This window comes from Rhinolophus sinicus, chromosome 8 (genome assembly GCF_057876585.1).
Source record: "Rhinolophus sinicus isolate RSI-liver-muscle chromosome 8, RSI-T2T, whole genome shotgun sequence".
Taxonomy (NCBI): Eukaryota; Metazoa; Chordata; class Mammalia; order Chiroptera; family Rhinolophidae; genus Rhinolophus; species Rhinolophus sinicus.
The window spans coordinates 44,007,200-44,025,468 of NC_142508.1; the positions used below are offsets into that span (position 1 = coordinate 44,007,200).

Genomic DNA, 18,269 nt, shown 5'->3' on the forward strand with positions numbered 1-18,269 from the left:
CAGCCTTCAATGATCTCGGGTCATATGGGGGAAGGAGGGAAAACGGGAAATTGTACAAGATGAAGATCTGTGTGTTTCTACATGGAATGTTTTGCTGGTGGCTGTGAGTGTGTGGAAGTTGGATGCCCTAGGGATATGATGGATGGAATCCCCATAGGGGATCACGTGTTGACCCTGCTGGGTCCGTGTAACCGAGTGTCAGCACCGAGTGGTGTGTGGCTCAGAGCGAACGGTGTTGAGACACTGACTTGTGTGGAAAGTGCACGGCTGAATGGGATGAGGGACTGTGTACATGGGTGCAAGGGTTGAGACGTGTCTTTATGACTTTGAGGGTATATGTGCTTACCACGGGGGCTATGGCTGAGCAACTGTGCACGGCACAGTGAACAGGAGTGGTGGGAGGCATGTGTGACACAGGAGTCACATGTCTCTGAGGGACAGTGTGTGTGATAATCTGTGAGTGGGTGTTGAACGGTGAATGTGTGTGGCTGTGTCTGCATGTGAGGCTTCTCCCTTCCACACAGTCGCTGGGTAAGTGACTGTGCATATTTCCACGTGCATCAGTGTGAATCCTGGTGGGCAGAACTGGTGGCCTGCGGGAGAGTGACTTACCTGGGACTCCTCTCTGAGTATTAATGAGAGCAGAATGAGTGAGTCCTCAGGTGCGCCTTCTCAAGAACAGTGTGGAAGGTGAACTCAGACTGTGGGGACGCTGGGTCTCAGATATGGGGCGGCACCCAGTGACCACCCACTGCCGCCTCAGGTCTCTGTTCCGAGCCATTCCTTCCCAATGTGCTGCAGGGGGAGGGAGAGCAGATCCTGGCCATCCAGGGAAGCGGGTTGGGGCACTTGGTTACAAAGAATGGAATCACCGGAAGCTGGAAGGAACAAAATGAGCCTCAGTCCAGACAGAGCTTACAGTAGCTGTCAGTGAACAACTTGTGTATTCTCCCCAATTACTAACCTGCACTACGTGCTTGTTTGGGCGGGAACTGACTGTGCTCTCAACAACTTGTGTACGTTCCCGAAAGGACATGCGCAGCCCTTCATCATTTTGGTGCATATACATCCCATACACAGGGCAATCCTTTTCCATTATGATTTCCCTCTCTCTTTAAAGAAGTGTTTTTCACTAGAGTGAATTTTTATGTTTATACGTTTGCATCCTCAAGTTTTGTCTTTAAAGTTTCAGATGGAAACTGATCAGAGGGCGGTAATCCAGAAAGGGCCGCCCCTTCTGATGGGTCAGCCCTGTATGGACCCAATACGTGCCGGTGGTCAGGCTAAAGGTTTTACGTATATTAGCTCATCCATTTTTGATAACAGCCTATGAAGTAGGACTTTCTGAAAATTCTCCTTGTGCTGAGGAAACTGAGGCAGGGAGAGTTCAAGTGATGGATCTAAGATGTCACTGCTAGTCGGAGCCAGAATCAGGATTTGAATGCAGGCAGCCTGGCTCTAGAACCCTTGCTGTGAACTCCACCTTCTCATCTGTTCAAGGACACAGGGATCTCACGGTGGTGGGTGGGAAGAAGTGGGGCCTCAGAATTCATCCTTTGATGTGCGACCTGCTTCGCCACTGGGAACTGTTGTAGGAGGTGAGCCCACACCTGGCCCTGCCCCTTTCATCCTCTCTCATCTCGCCATGGCAGGTCCCATACCAACACCGTCTATCCTTGCCTCCTGGCTCTTCAGTGACCATCGAAGGGAAACCTACCAAGTGTTTCAGGTGAGTCCTCTATAGCCCACAGGCAGGAGGGGAAGGATAAGTGAGAATATTAGTGTTTGGGGGCCACTTCATGCTTGAGTGATGTTAAAGTGTGTGAACTAGCAGAATGGTAGCGCAAGGCAGGTGCAGGTCCCGGAGACGCCTAAGTACCAGGCATCACACCTACAGGTGCAGAACCATGAGCACACCTTGTGGTCTGCGGGGACATGTCACTCAAGGGTTGAAGCTGCGGCTCATCATCCAGGGGCACAGAGTTTCCAGGGGATGAACAGCAAGTAGACCCAGCCCAGTGACTGCTACTCAGTTTGAGTCTTGGGCTAAGAGAGAAAGCATCTCACCACCCTGGACAGGATGAGCTGAACCACCCCACAGCAGCAAGGAACTACGGTGTCACCTGGGCAGACTTCCTACACCTGGGAGAAGTTGAGAAAGGATGTGTGTGTGTGTGTGTGTGTGTTGAAATTGGGTTCCCGACAAGGGAGGGGCCTGCTCAACATGCTGTGTGCTTTGCCCTTCAGCAAGAACCCACAACTGCAGGTAGATCTCCACACTGGAAATGATGAGAACTCAGAAATAGCCTTCCATTTCCGCGTGTACTTTGGCAATTGTGTAGTGATGAACAGCTGTGATTCCGCGGGATGGGGATTCGACATGAAATCCTCTGAAATGCCCTTTGAGAATGGCAAACCATTTAAACTGGTCATCTCGGTGCTACAAAATGAGTATCGGGTGAGTTTCATGGACATCCACTACCCGGCCTCTACAGGTGTCAGAGGAGGACGCAGCTCTCCCTGGCCTGGCCCCAGGAGTCCTACGCGGGTCATCTCCTGCCCCTTTCATCACAGAGCACCCTCTGCCTGTACTGCTGTTCCCAGTCTTTCCCCAAATCTAACCAGAGAAGGTCAGCTCACATGCCATTTCCTTCAAGAGGGAGAATTTCCTCTGTCTTCACCCCCAGCTATCATTTCTACCGATGCTGTTATTCTTCAAAGTTTTATGTAGGTAAATGGAGAAAACATGCAAATCAATAATTATAATTAGTCCAAAATTAAGCCTTTCTCTCACTCCCAAACCCCAATTTTTCTTTCCAGGACAACAGTGACAAGTCTCCTTATGCTGCTTCCTGAGATAATATGTGCTTATACAACAGTATCTATCATCTATCTATCTATCTATCTATCTATCTATCTATCTATCTATCTATCTATCCTTCATCTTTCTCTCTCTCTATCATCATCATTATTGATCTACTTGTTTATCCGTCTATCTCCCTATCTGTATCTGCTTTCATTTCTTTTAAACGAATGATATAATAATTTTCTCTAAGCATCACAGCTTAAGGACTAGAGTTTATTTGTTGTCAAAGGATGTATCTTAGAGAAATCATTCTATCCATGCTGCTCCCACATTATTTAATGTTTGCATAATATCCCCAGAGAAGCATTACCAAAATGACTGAACTGATGCTGATTCATGTACACTTAGGTGGTTTCCATAGTTTGCTCTCATAAATGAGGCTGCATTCAATACCACACTTTTGTCATTATCAACCTCCGAATTTGTGGAGATATATATATATATATATATATATATATATATATATATATATATATATTTGAGGATAATTTCAGAGAAAGAGAAAAACTGGTTCAAAATGTATATTCATTTTAAATTTAACAAAGGAACACCAAAAAAGTGACTGTTTCCCCATAGCCTCACCAATAAAGTATATGTTTAGACATTCTGACCTTTGTAAATGGAGAAGGAAAAATTAACGAAGACTGAAGTGGGGGATCTCTTCATATGCTTATGAGCTGTTAAAAAATAACACACAGTTTTTAATCATATGTACTATTCTACCTGTTTAAGAACACTCATTTCATTCTGTACCTCCATGTCTCCAAATCTGGTTACTCAAAGGAAAAACTGGGTGATGAGAAGTATGTGGCAGTAAAGTATCGCAGAATTGAAACTTACACATTCAATGACACTTACCAACCACTTAGCCTACGATGCTCAGTCTAAGATACAGGGATTCAAGATTCATGAGACACAGGTCCTGGCCATGAGAATCTTCTAGGCTAGAGGAAAGACCAAGCAAACACAGACCGTGCAGCAGAGAGTGGTAGGACTTCACTGGAGGAATGAGAGAGATACAGAAAATAGAGTGAACAACTGTCTGAAATCGTCTCCAAAGGAGGTCTGTGTAAAGAAGCACGTCTACTGGGTTTAGAAGTGTGAGTAGGAGTTCTCTGGGAGTACGGTGTGTGCATAGGGAAGAGGTGGAAAGGAAGATGGAAAGTTGGATCAGTGGCATACTGTATTTCTGACACATTTTCCCTTCCAGGTAAAGGTAAATGACCAATACTGCTACAGCTTTCCCCATCGAGTTGACCCGCGATATGTGAAGATGATGAAGGTGTGGAGAGATATTTCCCTGACCTCAGTGTGTGTCTGTGAGAGAGAAGGGTGACCAGACGCCTATTGTCAAACAGATCCCTCATCTAAGTGACCGTGTGATTTCCAGAGCTCACTACCAGAATGGGTTCTCCTCACCCTTCCCCCACGGTTGGTCATTAAAACTCCTGAAAACTTAATAAGATGTGCTTCTTGCTTCAGCGTGAAATAAGTATAAGTGGTCACGAGGTTGAGGGGTGTGAGAATACTGTGGGAGAGACCAAAGAAGCAAAAGGATAAATAGTCCTCTGACACAAGGAGTGAGTGACAGGGTCACTGAAATGTCTGAGAAGACATTGGTCACAATATCCTTATATAGTATGTACTTTCTGTCAGATACTCTGAAGCAAAATCCTTCCCGAATTTCAGAAAACTAAACCAAAATATTAGGCATCTGTCTACAGCCACAGAGCTAGAACTGGTGGTTTGGGGAAGAAACTTTGTAATTTGAGGGAAATCAGGTGACATTGCTTAATTTTTCCTTCATTCTAAGGATGAGTATTACACATTGACACTGTGCCTGGCTTTGTGTACGATGTACTGGGGAAAACATGAACAAAGAAAATGACAGGCCAGCACTTAAAATTTTTTATTCCAAGGAATAGTTGGAGAAACACAAAGATTTCCCTCAAAGAATCCTTTTCTTTCTTGACTCCAAAGAATTGCAAGATTTTTCTGTTTTATGTGAGCAGAAACCTGGGCATGTTTGGTGATGAACGGTTAGCGTTTTAGATCAGGGAGGATAGAATCTATTGTTGCAACAACCGCAATTTGTACACGTGGTGCCGTGACCAGACTGGCTTTGATATTGTTCCAGTTAATCACGGAAGAATAATGAAACCCTCCCCACATATCAGTATTATTATCTCTCCTAGTTTTACACTTTTACTCCACTCCTACAGGTAGTGGATCACGTGACCTTAATCAGATCGTGGTGGAGAGTCTAGTTCTCTGAAGGACCTCCTGCTCTGGGCTTCCAGATGGAGACTTTCCTCATGTCTCCCACTTCACTTGGGGGAGCTGAAACAGCTGGGGGCTGGCTGGTCATTTCTCTCTTTACACGACTCATGGCTGTCTTTGGCTTCATCACATCACGGAGGTCTCACGGTTTTGGATTTAATGAATGGCGACTTTCCTCCACAGTGAGCCCTTGAAAAGGCTCAAGCGCAAGGTGCGTGGTATAATAGGACCTCGCTTGAGAAGTCATGAAGGTCACTCCCATCACGTCCTCCTGTTCAAAGACAAGTCAGGGAGACAGCCAAAACCATAGGGTAAAAAGAGACTACACAAGGCGGGGTTATTTTGACTTGTGCTTCACGGAAAGTCATCCCAGGAGACTAGCTACTGTTCTGCCTCATGCCCCAGTGACTTTCATATTTCCCACATTCCAACCAATAACCACTCTCTAAGGAATTCCCGAATGTAATACAATTATAGACAGGAGCTCAGGACAGAAGTCCAGAATCTCATCATCTAAAACAGGACCGGGTGCTCATTAAGATACCTGAATATAAATTTTCAGGCGCACTTCCTCTCAATATGTGCACTAATGGGCCAAATTACCTACCTCGTACACCCCAAGCATACAGTGCCAAAACAGGCCTAGGAAAAAATGCAATCAACACCTCTGTTTAAGAGGGGGCAAAAAGAGACGTTTAGCAGTCATTGGTTCATATCATATCTGAAAACCAGCCAGCCTCAGATGCACCATTGTCTCTGGGACTGTTTTCTCTACAGCAAATGGATCCACCCTCCATTCTCAGCTTCTCTGAGTTCCTGCCAAGATGGCACAATGACAGATTCAGGGTCTCTGATCATCAGCTTCTTAGCAAGTCTGGAGAACCACTTAGGAGACACTATTCCTAAAACTAGATCAAGGCAGATTTTAAAAAGTCTTGTGGAAATAGACTCCATCGCCACAGCTTCTTCAACTCCCCCTTCTAACTGGTATGCTTATTTCCTTACCCTTCGTCCAACCTCCCGTCCCGATACCCTGAGGTGGCAGCACAAGCTACTCTTCAGGCCTTTTTTCCTGGTCTCACTGGAATGAAATTTCCTGCTCTCTCTCTGTAAACTCTTGGGTTTTGATTAGGCACCATCTCTTCCTTTCACCTTCCCTGTCTCAATTTTCATCACTTCTGAATTTTGATAATGGGTCACGGGACCCCATCACTAGCCTACAAGTTGTTTTAGGGATTAGGCAATTCTTTCTCTAAGCAGATGAAAATTATCGTGGGGCCCCTGGCTTACTGAGAAAAGCATGAGTTAGGTTTCCTATCAACTTTCCCCCTGACTGGTGACCATTTTATTTGAATGTCCCGCATAACCCTACGTGGCCCTGCTAAACAAAAACACATTAACTGCCCGTCCTAGAAGGATATTCATCCATCCATTCCACCTCGCATGGATTGTTACATTCATCTTTATCTTAGTTACTTCACTGTGGTCGTGGTGGCCAGTAGTGATGTCTCAGAGAAAGAGATATGACATAGAGAGTTGATGGCGATCAATGTTCAACAAGAAATCTTTGAAGTGCCTCTTTGAAGGGACCTCCCCAAATCCCATTTTTCTCAAACCTCCTCAATCCAAATTCCTCATGGTCTCTCAGCAAATAAGGCATTTCTCAAGAAGTAGAAAGCCTTCCTTTCCCAGTTCTTTTGCTCCTCCCAGACTGTGTTGACACCCCCAAAAGAAAAGAGAAAGCTCTGCTCTAATACCATTCTTGAGGCCCAAATCTGCAAAAGCGGCCTCTGTGGCGCTGTCCATGGTGCTGCCCAAGTGAAGGGCAGGACGGACAGAATAAGACAGAATAAGAGAACTTTTTTTTTTTTTAATGAGTCATAGCTCAAAAAATCCTGATAGATGAAGCATAAATTTATCTTTGGATTTTCTGAACCCAAATATCTGAATTGTTTCAGATTTTTCTAACAGGAATTTTTATGCAACAGAGTTTAAGCCTGGAGAAAAGTCCATTTTCATCAGCATTTCATATATGAATCACGCAACAATTTTTAAATCTTTCACCTATTTTTTCACAAAGAACAAAGATGCTGTAAAAGTTGCTCAGAAAAAAAATGTTTTCATTTTCATAAAACTGCAATGGTAAGACAGACCTACATTCCACACAATGGTCTCAAACCATTTATCAAGAGGGATGGAAATTTCCTTACCCTTCCTTCACAAAATAGACACAACATTAATATAGGAATAATTCAACAAGAATTAGTAATTATCCTGAATATTAAAATAGTAGTGTGTTCTATCAATAAGGAGTTGATGTAAAAATTAAGAAGTTGCAACATAATCAAAGAAAGAAAGAAGTGCTAGCTACATGTTTATGGCATTAGAGCAATATTTTATTTTCAGGGCTCACAAGATGAACTTTAAAAGTTTGGTAAATATCAGAGAGGCAGGATCCCTATCTTAGAGACTTTAAATGCCAACATCAGAGGCTTGTATTTTGAGGACATTTGTGACCTTGGGAAGATACAAAGCAGTAAAGCAACAGGGTCATCTTCTGGCATAAAAAACTAATAAATATAACAATAAATGAAAACCAAGTGTCACGACCCCTGAAGATTGTCCCATTCTCAGGGTCCCTTGTGTGAAAGCTGTCACATAGAAAGAAAGCCTGATTTGGGGCTCAGAGATGTTAATTTTGTGGGGCCTGGCACAGAGAAGCCACTTAAAATAGGTGTGTGGAGAGAGTACAGGAGTACTGAGTGAGCCAGTGTCCCTCAGTTCTAACCTGAATATTTAACCAGGAACATCGTTTAATGCTCATAGCAATACCATTGATACTAGGGAAAAGCTAGAAATAATCCAAATATCAAAAATAGGTGTCTCTCCCAATTGCCTCCCAAGTCCTCACCTTTCCAAGCAAACTACATCCTGAATTTGTTTACCAGTTCTATTAACAGTTTTACTATGTCTGCAAAACAATTATAAAGAAAACTATAAAACACATAATTTAATAGGAGACCTGAATAAGTGGACACATATACCACATTTATGGAGGAGAATAATCAATTTTAAAAGATTCCAGTTCTCCCCTAAATTAATCTAAGAAGCCATGAATTTCTAAGCAAAATCCCAATAGGATTTTTATGGAAATTCTCAAACTGACTCAGCCTCATCAGATATCAATAAATCATATATTAAAGTGTATGATGTAATTGTAATAAGACAATTTGCATTGGTGTAGATAAGCAAATAAATTAATACAAGAGAACAGAGGGCCCAGAAGCAGACCCAAGCATAGAGGTGGCATTACACGGGAGCCTGGAACACAGAACCCCTGGAAGTTACAGCAGTGAGAGCTGGCACTCTGCAGGGTTACAACAGCAGGGTAAGCAGAGAAGTCTGCCAGAAAGTTAGACTCGAGAGGGAGAAAAAAGAAGGTCGGAAGGCTGGGAGGAAGAGGAGATGAAAGCAGAGGAAAACAGGATGAGGAGAGCGGTAAAAAGAGAGGGGGGGGAGTGAAGGGAGGAGGTAGCAGGGGAGGAGAGAGTAAGGGAAGGAGGGAGGGGAATGTGAGGAGGGGGAAAGTATGACATAACAGTGGCCGTGGGAAGATCGTTTCAGGTTTCCAGAACCTAACCTTGCAGCGCTTTCTAAAATAAGATGGGGACTGAGATAGACCTGTGTAGGTGTGTCTTGCAAAGAATTACTTGACTCAGTTTTGGAACATGAAGCAGCGTCTGTCAGTCGTTGGGGACTAGGGCCGACTGCCTCCCGGCTGGAACTTAGTATGAGGAATCTTCTCACAGGCGTGGCCGCCACTCAAGCGCAAGCGTTAAAAACACGCGCGCGCGCGTACACGCACCCGGCACGCACGCGCACAGGAATTGGCACACGCACGCGCTTACGTGCTCACACACACAATCGCACTGTCGCTGTAGTTCGGTGTTTCTGGGAGCGGCGGCACTCGGCTCGCGGTCGGCTATGTCCCAGCAGCACGCAGGCAGCAGTGTCCCGCAGGTGGGCGCGGCGAACGGCGAGCGCGACCTTCCGCCGGCGGAGGTAGGTGGCCAGACGTGGGAGACGGCCCTGGCGCGGCCTGCGGAGCCCGTGGAAGGCCGAGTGGCAGATGCAGGCCCGATGGCTGGGCCACGCGGGGAAGGACACCCTGAGAGCCGGCCCAGGGCCCGGCCCCCGCCCCAGAATGAGAACGGCCGCGGCCAGGCTGCGTGCCCACGGCCCCATCGCGAGCCCGAAGGTTTCCGGCCTGACTTCGGGCAAGCGCAGCCAGTGTTTGGGGAAGAGGTGCCCAACGCCCGCGGCAGCCGGTTAAGAGGGTTTGACGTACCCAACTGGGTGTTTATGGATGTGTGCAGAGCGAGGGAAGTGGCCCACGACGCCAGCTGGCAAGCGTGTTATCCCAGTGTCTACCTGGATTATTTTACATTTATCGAAGATCTCTTTGCATCTGTGGCTCTCAGTCGTCTGGCTGCGGAACTCGGCTGTGATAGGCTCAAAGACAGGGAGTAGAGTCACGCGACGCCTTTTACATTGAGAGAGAAGGAAGCCATCTTCAGAGGACGCTGTCATTTTCTTTTGGGTTCACAGAATTGTTTGCCAATCCTACAACTAGACCGTCTTTACTTGGGGGGAAACTGTGTAATTAAGGGAGAAGAGAACAATTCTTACAAGATTGAAAAAGAAGGAAATCATCGGGAAACAGCAGAAAACAAGTGGAATGAATCTTGGGTCTTTTGAAGGCTGTTTTCAGAAAAATGCTCATTGATGACGATTATTGTCCTTGCACTGTGGAAAGTATCTTTTATGGTTGCCTCACTATAAAGGTTGGTTTTGTGAGAATAAACCTTGCTCAATAATTTGCCAATAATAGAGCCCATGGATGTTAACCAAGGTGAACAGAAAAATAACTACAAGACCAAATTTCTGAATTTATGCATACCTGGAGAATTAGGGCTGGAAAACTACTGGGAACTTTTGAAATTTTAGAATTTGTGATGCCTTCGTGTCATAACAACAAAGATTAATTACTTAGTGGAAGATTAATTTTGTGTTTTTGTGTATTTAAAATGACAGTTAAAATCAAAATAGAACAAAGCATATATTGTATATATTATGTGTTATAATGTTTTCAAGAACATCTGAACTATGGGAAGGACATGTTTATGAGAAGAGAAAAGGTATAAAAAATACAGTGAAAAATCTTTGCATGTTCCCCTTCCCCTTATTCCCACTACAACCCCAGAGATAATCAGTTATTAGTTCTTTGTGTTTTCTTCCAAAATGTCTTCGTAGACCAAAAGGCAAATACGAATATAGGTTATTTTCCCCCTCTTTTTACACAAAAGATATATACAAAGGGTGCCAAAATAATGTATGCACATTTTAAGAAAGGAAAACTGTATTAAAACTGTAATACCCAATATATACCGATAACAAAAGACGAATACAAGTCACGTTTGACTTCTGCAATTACACCAGGTGCTCAAAGTGTTACCATCAGCATCCAGACACTTCTGATTACAGAAAACTACTGCTTGAGCAACGTTGAACAAAGTGTCCACTTGTATACATTTTTTTGGCACCCCCGGTATACTAGTTCATGCCTTGATTTTTTTTAATTACCATTATAACTAGAGGTCTTTCTAAATCCTTACATAGAAATCTTCCTAATTCTACAAAGGTGCACTATTCCGTTCTACAGATGTACTGTAATATATTTAACCAGTTACGTCTTGATAAACATTTGGGTTCTACTTTTCTTTCCTGTTACAAATAATATTAGTGAATAGCTTTGTATATATAAAACGTGCAAGAAAATCCACAAGATGAATTCCAATAGATCAAAGGGTATACGTATTTGTAATTGTAATAGATGTTGCCTCCATCTATGTTTTCCTCCATCTGTGTTTTACTGATTTGCACTTTCGTCCACAGAGGATATGCGTGCCTGTTGCCTCCCATCCCAACCAGTACATTGTATTCTTAAATTTCTGGAATGTTGACAGGTAAAAATAGCTGTTTGATTTCAGTTGAATATCCTTTGATAGGTCTAATAGCTGTTGTGAAAGTTAGCCAGCTACAAAGTTAGAGGAACAGTCTACACAAAACTCCCCTCACTTCTGATACCAGCTGCAAGTTTGGGGGTCCCCACAACCATCTTAGGTTCAACAATTCACTAGACAGATTCACAGAACTGAAAGAAAGCTGTTACACTCACAGTTACAGTTTATTACAGGGAAAGGCTACAAATTGAAATCAGCTAAGGGAGGAAGTCCCTAGGCCAGAGTCTAAGAGGGTACCAAATGTGGAGCCTCCAGATGTCTTCTCCCGGTGGAGTCAGGACACTGTTACTCTCCTAGCATTAATGTGTGATAATACACACAGATTATTGTCAACTAGGGAAGCCCACCTGAGCTTTGGTGTTCAGAGTCTTGAACCTCCATGGTCGACTCCCCACATAGCTGACTTCAATCCCCAGTCCCTCTGGAGGTTGACTAAAAACTCATGACCCAAAGCCCTCACTATAAATCACATTGTTGCTATCTGGCTTCCCCAAGGCCCTCACTCTAAATGACATTGTAGTTATCTGGCTAGGCATAGGGCCCCAGGTAAACAAAGACACTTCTATCAGGCATGACACACCATGGGCTTAGAAGTTATCTCCCAGAAGCCAAGGGCAAAGGCCAGACCTCTCTTTGGTCAAGGTTAAATTCTTTTTTATGTATCCATATTGATTTCTTTCCCCATGAACTACCTGTCCATAGCTTTTATCCTTTTCCTATTGAATTATTAGTCTTTTTTCTTATTGATTTCTAGAGCCTCTTTATGTATTAGATTAGCCTTTTGTCTGATAAGAGTTGCAGAGACTTTCCCCCAATTTACTTGTCTTTGATTATTGTGAAAGTCTTTTTATAATGCAGAACTTTTTGTTTTTCATTTACTCAGTTTTTATCTTTTACAGCTTCTGGATACTGAGACATATTTTTTTCTTACTCATTCCCAGGTTATAAAGAAATTATACTATATTTTCTTTTCAATTATTTTTAGTTTCTTTTTTTCCCATTTAAATCTTTGAACCATTTGGAACTTATCTTGATGTACAGTGTAAGGTAAAGATTCAAATGGAGTTTTGCTACCCAGTTGTCCCAATACCATTTACCAAAAGTCCAACTATTGCTTCATTGATTTAAGTTTGAGATCCCACTTTATCAAAAATTAAATTGTGTTTGTCTCTATTTCTGGACTACCCACTTCCATGACTTTTTATGTACTTGCAACACATAGTTTGAAGTACTGAGACTTTATCATATGGTTTTAATATCTGGCAATGGTAGTTCCCATTTAGCATTTTCTTTTTTTTAAGAGTTTTCCTACCTGTTCTTGCTGGGCTATAGTTCCACGTAAACTTTAGAATCAACTTACCAGTTTCAAAAATAAGTACTTTATTTCTGTTAAGATCACATTAATCTATAAATTAAAAAGAAGTATTGCTTCTTTATAATATTGATCATTGCTATTAAAGAACTTGGTTGGGTATCCCATTGATTTCTTCATGTATTTTTTTCATCCTTCAGTAGAATTCAAATTTTTCTTCAAATAGGTTTTACATATTTTTTGTTTAGGTTATTCCTAGATTTTTGTCTTTTTGTGGATATTTTAAATAGAATTATGGTTTTGGTTAAACCTTTTGAACAATTTCTTTGGATAGTAGTAACTCTTTACAGTGACAAATGAGAAAGATATTAGGTTGGTGCAAAAGTAATTGCAGTTGAAAAGGTTAAAAATTGTAAAAACCACAGTTACTTTTGCACCAACGTAATAATTGTGAGCCTCATCTTTAGAGATAATACTTTTAGTATTTTCACTTCTAGTATGATGCTTTTTGTGGGCCTGGGTTACATGTATACTCGTATACCATGTAAAGGAGTTTTCTATCCCTATTTTTTTAGTATTTTTTCTTTTATTAGGAGTGGTGGTTGGATTATGTCAAAGGCCTTTTGGCCATGGAGATAATTAAACGGTACTTATTAGATCCATTCCTATGATGAATTCACAGACTTTGTAATAATGCATGATCCTGGATGTGAAACAGTCTGGTCAGGATGTATTCTTTTAGTGTGCTCCTGACGCTGTTCATGAATATTCTGCTTAGGGTTTTCCATCAATATTCATGAGTGAGATTGCTATATACTGCTATTGTTTGGTCTTTCTCAGCTTTTAAAACTGCTGTTGTACTTACTTTATACAAAGAATTTAGAAGTTGCATTAATTTTGCTGTGCTCTGAAACACTTTAAAATGCATTAGGGAGGTAAATTATTGGTCCTAACAGAGGAATAGACTTCCCACCCATTGACACCAGGTTTGGCTGTTTGCCTTAATTTGGCCAGTGAAATGTGAGCAGTAGTGATGAATGTCACTTCTGAACAGAAGTTTGAAGAGCATTGCACAGTTCCATCATTCATGTTTTCCATATTGCCACAAAAATGGGATGTCCCAAATAGGCAAGCTTCTTCAGGCCGGATCCTGAAATGAGGAAGCTATGTGGAGCAGAGGCACAGCTGACCCAGAGCAAATGTGTAATGTAAGTAAAAATAAACGTTGCTGTCATAAACCATTGAGATTTTGGTGATGTTCTTTACCATAGCAAAAGTTGATCGATGGAGACAAAGTCACTTTTTTGGGACTTAGTAGGATTAGCCTTTAAAACCATTTGGACTGTTCTTTTAGAAGAACAGCTCTTTGCTTCAGGAAAAATGTTTTCTCACTGATTGAGAAATAGAAGTTTCTAAATTCTTTATCCTGTATTTACTTATCACATGCCTGTCTCACCACCTTATGGCAGCAGAGGCTTTGCTAAACTAGTAGAATCGTCAGGTAATGTGTGGTCTCCTTAACATTAAACACTTTCTAATGGTTTCTCCTCAAAGTTCAATTTGAGCTACACCGTTTCGTGCTTTGGCAGTGCTAGTGGTCATCTACAGGTTAATCGAGTTTCCCTGAATTTCCTAGGATTTCAGAAACCAGCCTGGAGTCTTTCTTCACTAGGACCCTAGGGAGGCCACATATATTGGGGAAGAGTTTCTGTACCCTGAGAGTTAGGGTCCAGCCTCACTCCCGACAGCTGTAGCTTCAGCTCATTTGGAGCCATACAAATCTTAGACAAAGGATGAAGCAAATGAAATACTTGTGTCAACCCAGCACTGGAGCAAGTCTCCTGAGAGAGCCTTCAGTCACAGAGAGGAGAGGCTCTGAGGACAGAGCGGGTGTAGCAGGGGCTAGAAGAACCTTCACCAGATGCCCCTTAAAAAGGCGTCTCAGAACTCCAAGACACGAGAAGGGATCTTAGACAATGCCTGACACCTGGTAAGATGGGGGACTAGGGCTGAGACCCTCTCCCCTCTCTCTGAGGGCCTTGAACCACAGCTCTCCCAGGAGAGGAGAAAAGGAGCATGTCCCATTGTGTGCCTCTTACGTTGTCTTGGAACTGACCTGGGTATGGGCTGATGACCATTCCCCTGCCGCAGTCAGAGTGGAATGGGTTGGGATGAATATGCCTGTGTCCCTGCATGCCCGGCCCATTCCCTCCGCCGGCGCCAAACCAGCTGCCCTTCTCCCTGTGTTCCCTGGGGGAAACTTCCAGCCTTCAGGAGAAAAGTGAGCAGCCTTGTTCCCAGCACCGACATCAGCGACACCTGTACAACCCGAGGATGAACTGAAGGTGGAGAGCTGGCACCCGATGGATGGTCCAGAATAATAGCAACAATAAATACCCAACATGTGCACAGCACTTATTATGTTCCAGCCACTGTTACAGGCATGTTACCTCAGTGAACTAATCACAACAACCCTCAGGTAAGTACTATTATGCCCATTTCATACATGAGGAAACTGAGTCACAGAGCTACGAAGTCGCTTGTAGGCAGTCACACAAATGAGCCACACAACCCTAACTCCCCAGATATTCACAGTGGAAGGGAAGAGTTGTACCGCAGCCGGAAGGATTGCTCTTTCCAATTACGAGATAAGAGTGGACAAGAGAAAAGATTTCCAAGGCTGATGAAGTGGCATGTTCAGAGTTGCCTTTCCATTTTCTCCACACCCTGGTGAGTTTCTACTGTGGCTCTCCATCGTTTTTTACTCCCATGAGCCCTTGAATAGGGAGGTACAAGAGGGATGGAAGAGTCAACATCTTGGTCGTGAGTGGATGGCAGTCCTATGAGCAAGTCTCCCTGAGCTTGGAGTCGTCTCATAGCCTAGGGGATGTGGGGACAGGGAGGCTATTAGAAGAGAAATAGGTGAGCTATACTAGTCTATGACGGCGGCCATAACACCACAGACAGTGGCTTAAACAACAGGAACTTATTTTCTCACAGCTCTGGAGGCTGCAAGTCCAAGATCAAGATGCCAGCCTGTTTGTTTCTGGTGAGACCTCTCTCTTTGGCTTGCAGGTGTCAGCCTTCTCTTGTGTCCCCACAGGGTCTTTTCTCTGTGCACACGTGCCCTTGGTGCCTCTTCCTCTTATAAGAACGTCAGTCCTATTGGATTAGGGTCCAGCACTGTGACCTCACTTAACCTTATTACCTCCTTAAAGGCCCTAGTATCTCCAAACATGGTCACACTGGGCTTAGGGCTTCAACATGTGAAGTGGAGGGGGACATAATTCAGTCCATAGTATGTGCTAAAAACATATGGTATCCAGTAAGTTCTCAAAAACTGGGAGCAATGGTAGTGAAATGAGGTACATGGGAAGGAAATCAGCACCAAGAACCATAGTAATGGTGCCTCCCTGTCTGCCAAGTAATTGTGGGCGATCAGTTAACTAAATATTTAACCACTGGACCAGGGTTATATGAAGGCCTCACTCTGATATCCAAGAAGGTCCTGTAGCCTGCACCTGAGGAAAGCAGGCTTAGCCTCAACTGAATGAAGCTCTTTAGGGTTTGGGGCTGAGGCTTAGAAAACTCGAAAAAGGTGCTTGGAACAAGATCTAAGTGACCCCAAAGTTCAAGTTCCTGACTATTTCAGCTGTGGCTTCTGAGTATACCTATAAATAAAGACTACTGTAAGTATATCTTTGGGACAAGGAAGGGACTAAGTAATATTTCTCCCCCTTGTGGCAGCTGTAGCAGGGAGGTGGGATCGCAACTAAAGCATTTAGAAGAGGATTGCAGTCTCTGTTGGGGAGCCGTCTCCATGGATTTGCACCAGGATTCCCAGGAAACTACTTTCTGTGGAGAGAGGGTTTAAAGGTTTGATCTATTCAGGAAGCTGTAGCACGGCAGCTAGATATAGTACTTATTTAAGGAAGAAAATGCTTCTGCGGTTTCTTATTATCAGGCTTAGAGGTTTTAGAGGCTCAGCCTGAGTTATTTATAATGCAGTTAAGTTAGTGAATATCGTCACCCATTATTGGCAGTATTCACTAATGTTTATAAAGAAAAGCATTTGTGAAACTCATAGGTGTGGGAAACAAGGACAGTGTCTCTCTCTCCTGGAGGTGGAAAATCATACAGTAGAGTCATGTCAGGCACAATTGCAGTTTTCCTTTGTAGGCTTTGTGGTCTTGCAGGCTACACATAGAAGCAAAATATCCATTTTTCTTTAATATAGCTATTGAAGGAAAAGCCAGTAAGAAACAATGCATTAAGTGAGTAATGATTTACTAAGAAATACAATGTCACTTATTTTTAAATTTGGATGAAAAGAGAATGGTTCTGGGTATATTGGAGACCTTGGTATTGTGAAAGAATATGTCACAAGAATATGAACTCATTCATTCAATAAACATATACTTTTTGTCAAAAACTATCATAGGTGCTAAAATAAACAAGGGGTGGGGAGCGTAGGTATATTACAGTGAACTATTTCGTAGTATTTCAGTTGGCCAGTATTGTGGAAGGATTCGAAATAATCAAAAAATGAAGGCAATATAATTGAATTAACAGCATGGTCTTGAACAAGTGATATTCTCATTAGCTTCCAACCTAGAATTGGGACTATTGTAAGAGTTCAGTTAAAATAGTGGTTCTAGTGTAGGCTATGCATTAGAATTATCTGGGGAGGTGGAAGTTCCCATAGCACAATGGTAGCACATCTGACTCCAGATCAGAAGATTCCAGATTACAAGTTTGTGTATTCAAAAATACACGGGAAGCTCTTAAAAACCCCAGTTCCAGGCTGCCTTTGACAATAATCAAGTCAGAATCTCTCAGGGATTCGGGCATGAACAGTTTTTGAAGCTCTTGGGTGATTCCAATGTGCAAACAGGACTGAACCAGTCAGTGGGTTAGAAGAATAATTTGTTGCAGGATTAATGTTATTATGTGGAGCATAGTAATATCCTTCACAAGAGGTATTAAGGAGGTTTGGGAAAACACTTATCTGAGTGTAACCTAATTTTATCTGACCCAGCAGAATGAATAAGCCGAGTTTCCGCTTCATTTTCTTTAGTGAAACACAAAGGGGGGAAAGGTACAGAGACAAGAAGGCTTCGCTGAAGTTTTTACTTACTGGAAGTCAGAGAACCAGTAGGTTTTGAATGGGGCATCTCAGTTCCACTTCTGAAGGGACTTCCAGAAATGGTCCATCACAAAACACATAGGAAGTTTCAGAGGAGAACCCCCACTCAACAAGTTAACAATTAGAGGAAGCACTTAATAAATAAACTGCTCTGACATGAACCCAAACAACACTCGCAGGAAGAAATGAGCGGTGCATGACAGCCTGAATTTTCTCTCAGCACCAACAGTCTCAGAAGCCATCAGCAAATCTGGAAAAGTCCCTTGGAACTCTGTTCCATCAAGCCCTTGTTTCTATCAAGAATTTGACTTGACTGCCCTCTAGTGGGCTGAAGACTGACCCTAGGGTGACAATGGAGAGAAACCATGGGCCAAACTCACTACACTTTGCCTAGCGGTTCTAAGTGGAGTGTAGATTCTGGAGGACCATTTCCAGGATCCTCTGAGTACTGAACTCTATTTAGAGATTTATGTGGAAATTTGTCTTTCCAACGTCTGTTCACAGTAGTGACTTAGGGAAAAGGACAGCAAGAAAAAAATTAAAGTAGGACAGCAGAAGAATGCTACTAAAAATTTGAGCTAG

At 42.9% G+C, this 18,269-nt stretch overlaps 2 protein-coding genes across 2 annotated transcripts in view; both read left to right on the top strand.

Annotated features, from left to right (window-relative positions):
• LOC109458062 (galectin-10-like) overlaps nt 1-4,330 on the top strand; it is a 60,564-nt gene extending 56,234 nt beyond the window's left edge. Inside the window, exons 3-5 of the mRNA XM_019751397.3 lie at nt 1,653-1,729; nt 2,248-2,458; nt 4,077-4,330. Of these exons, the coding sequence (XP_019606956.3) occupies nt 1,653-1,729; nt 2,248-2,458; nt 4,077-4,202 (414 nt within the window). The 3' untranslated portion in view covers nt 4,203-4,330. The remainder of the gene's footprint in view (nt 1-1,652; nt 1,730-2,247; nt 2,459-4,076) is intronic.
• Nucleotides 4,331-7,525: 3,195 nt separating this feature from the next.
• On the top strand, nt 7,526-13,782 carry LOC109457996 (EP300-interacting inhibitor of differentiation 2-like). The gene has a single exon (XM_074314329.2). The coding sequence runs from the start codon at nt 9,131-9,133 to the stop codon at nt 9,674-9,676; it is 546 nt and encodes a 181-aa protein (XP_074170430.2). The 5' UTR covers nt 7,526-9,130; the 3' UTR covers nt 9,677-13,782.
• The last annotated feature ends 4,487 nt before the right edge of the window (nt 13,783-18,269 follow it).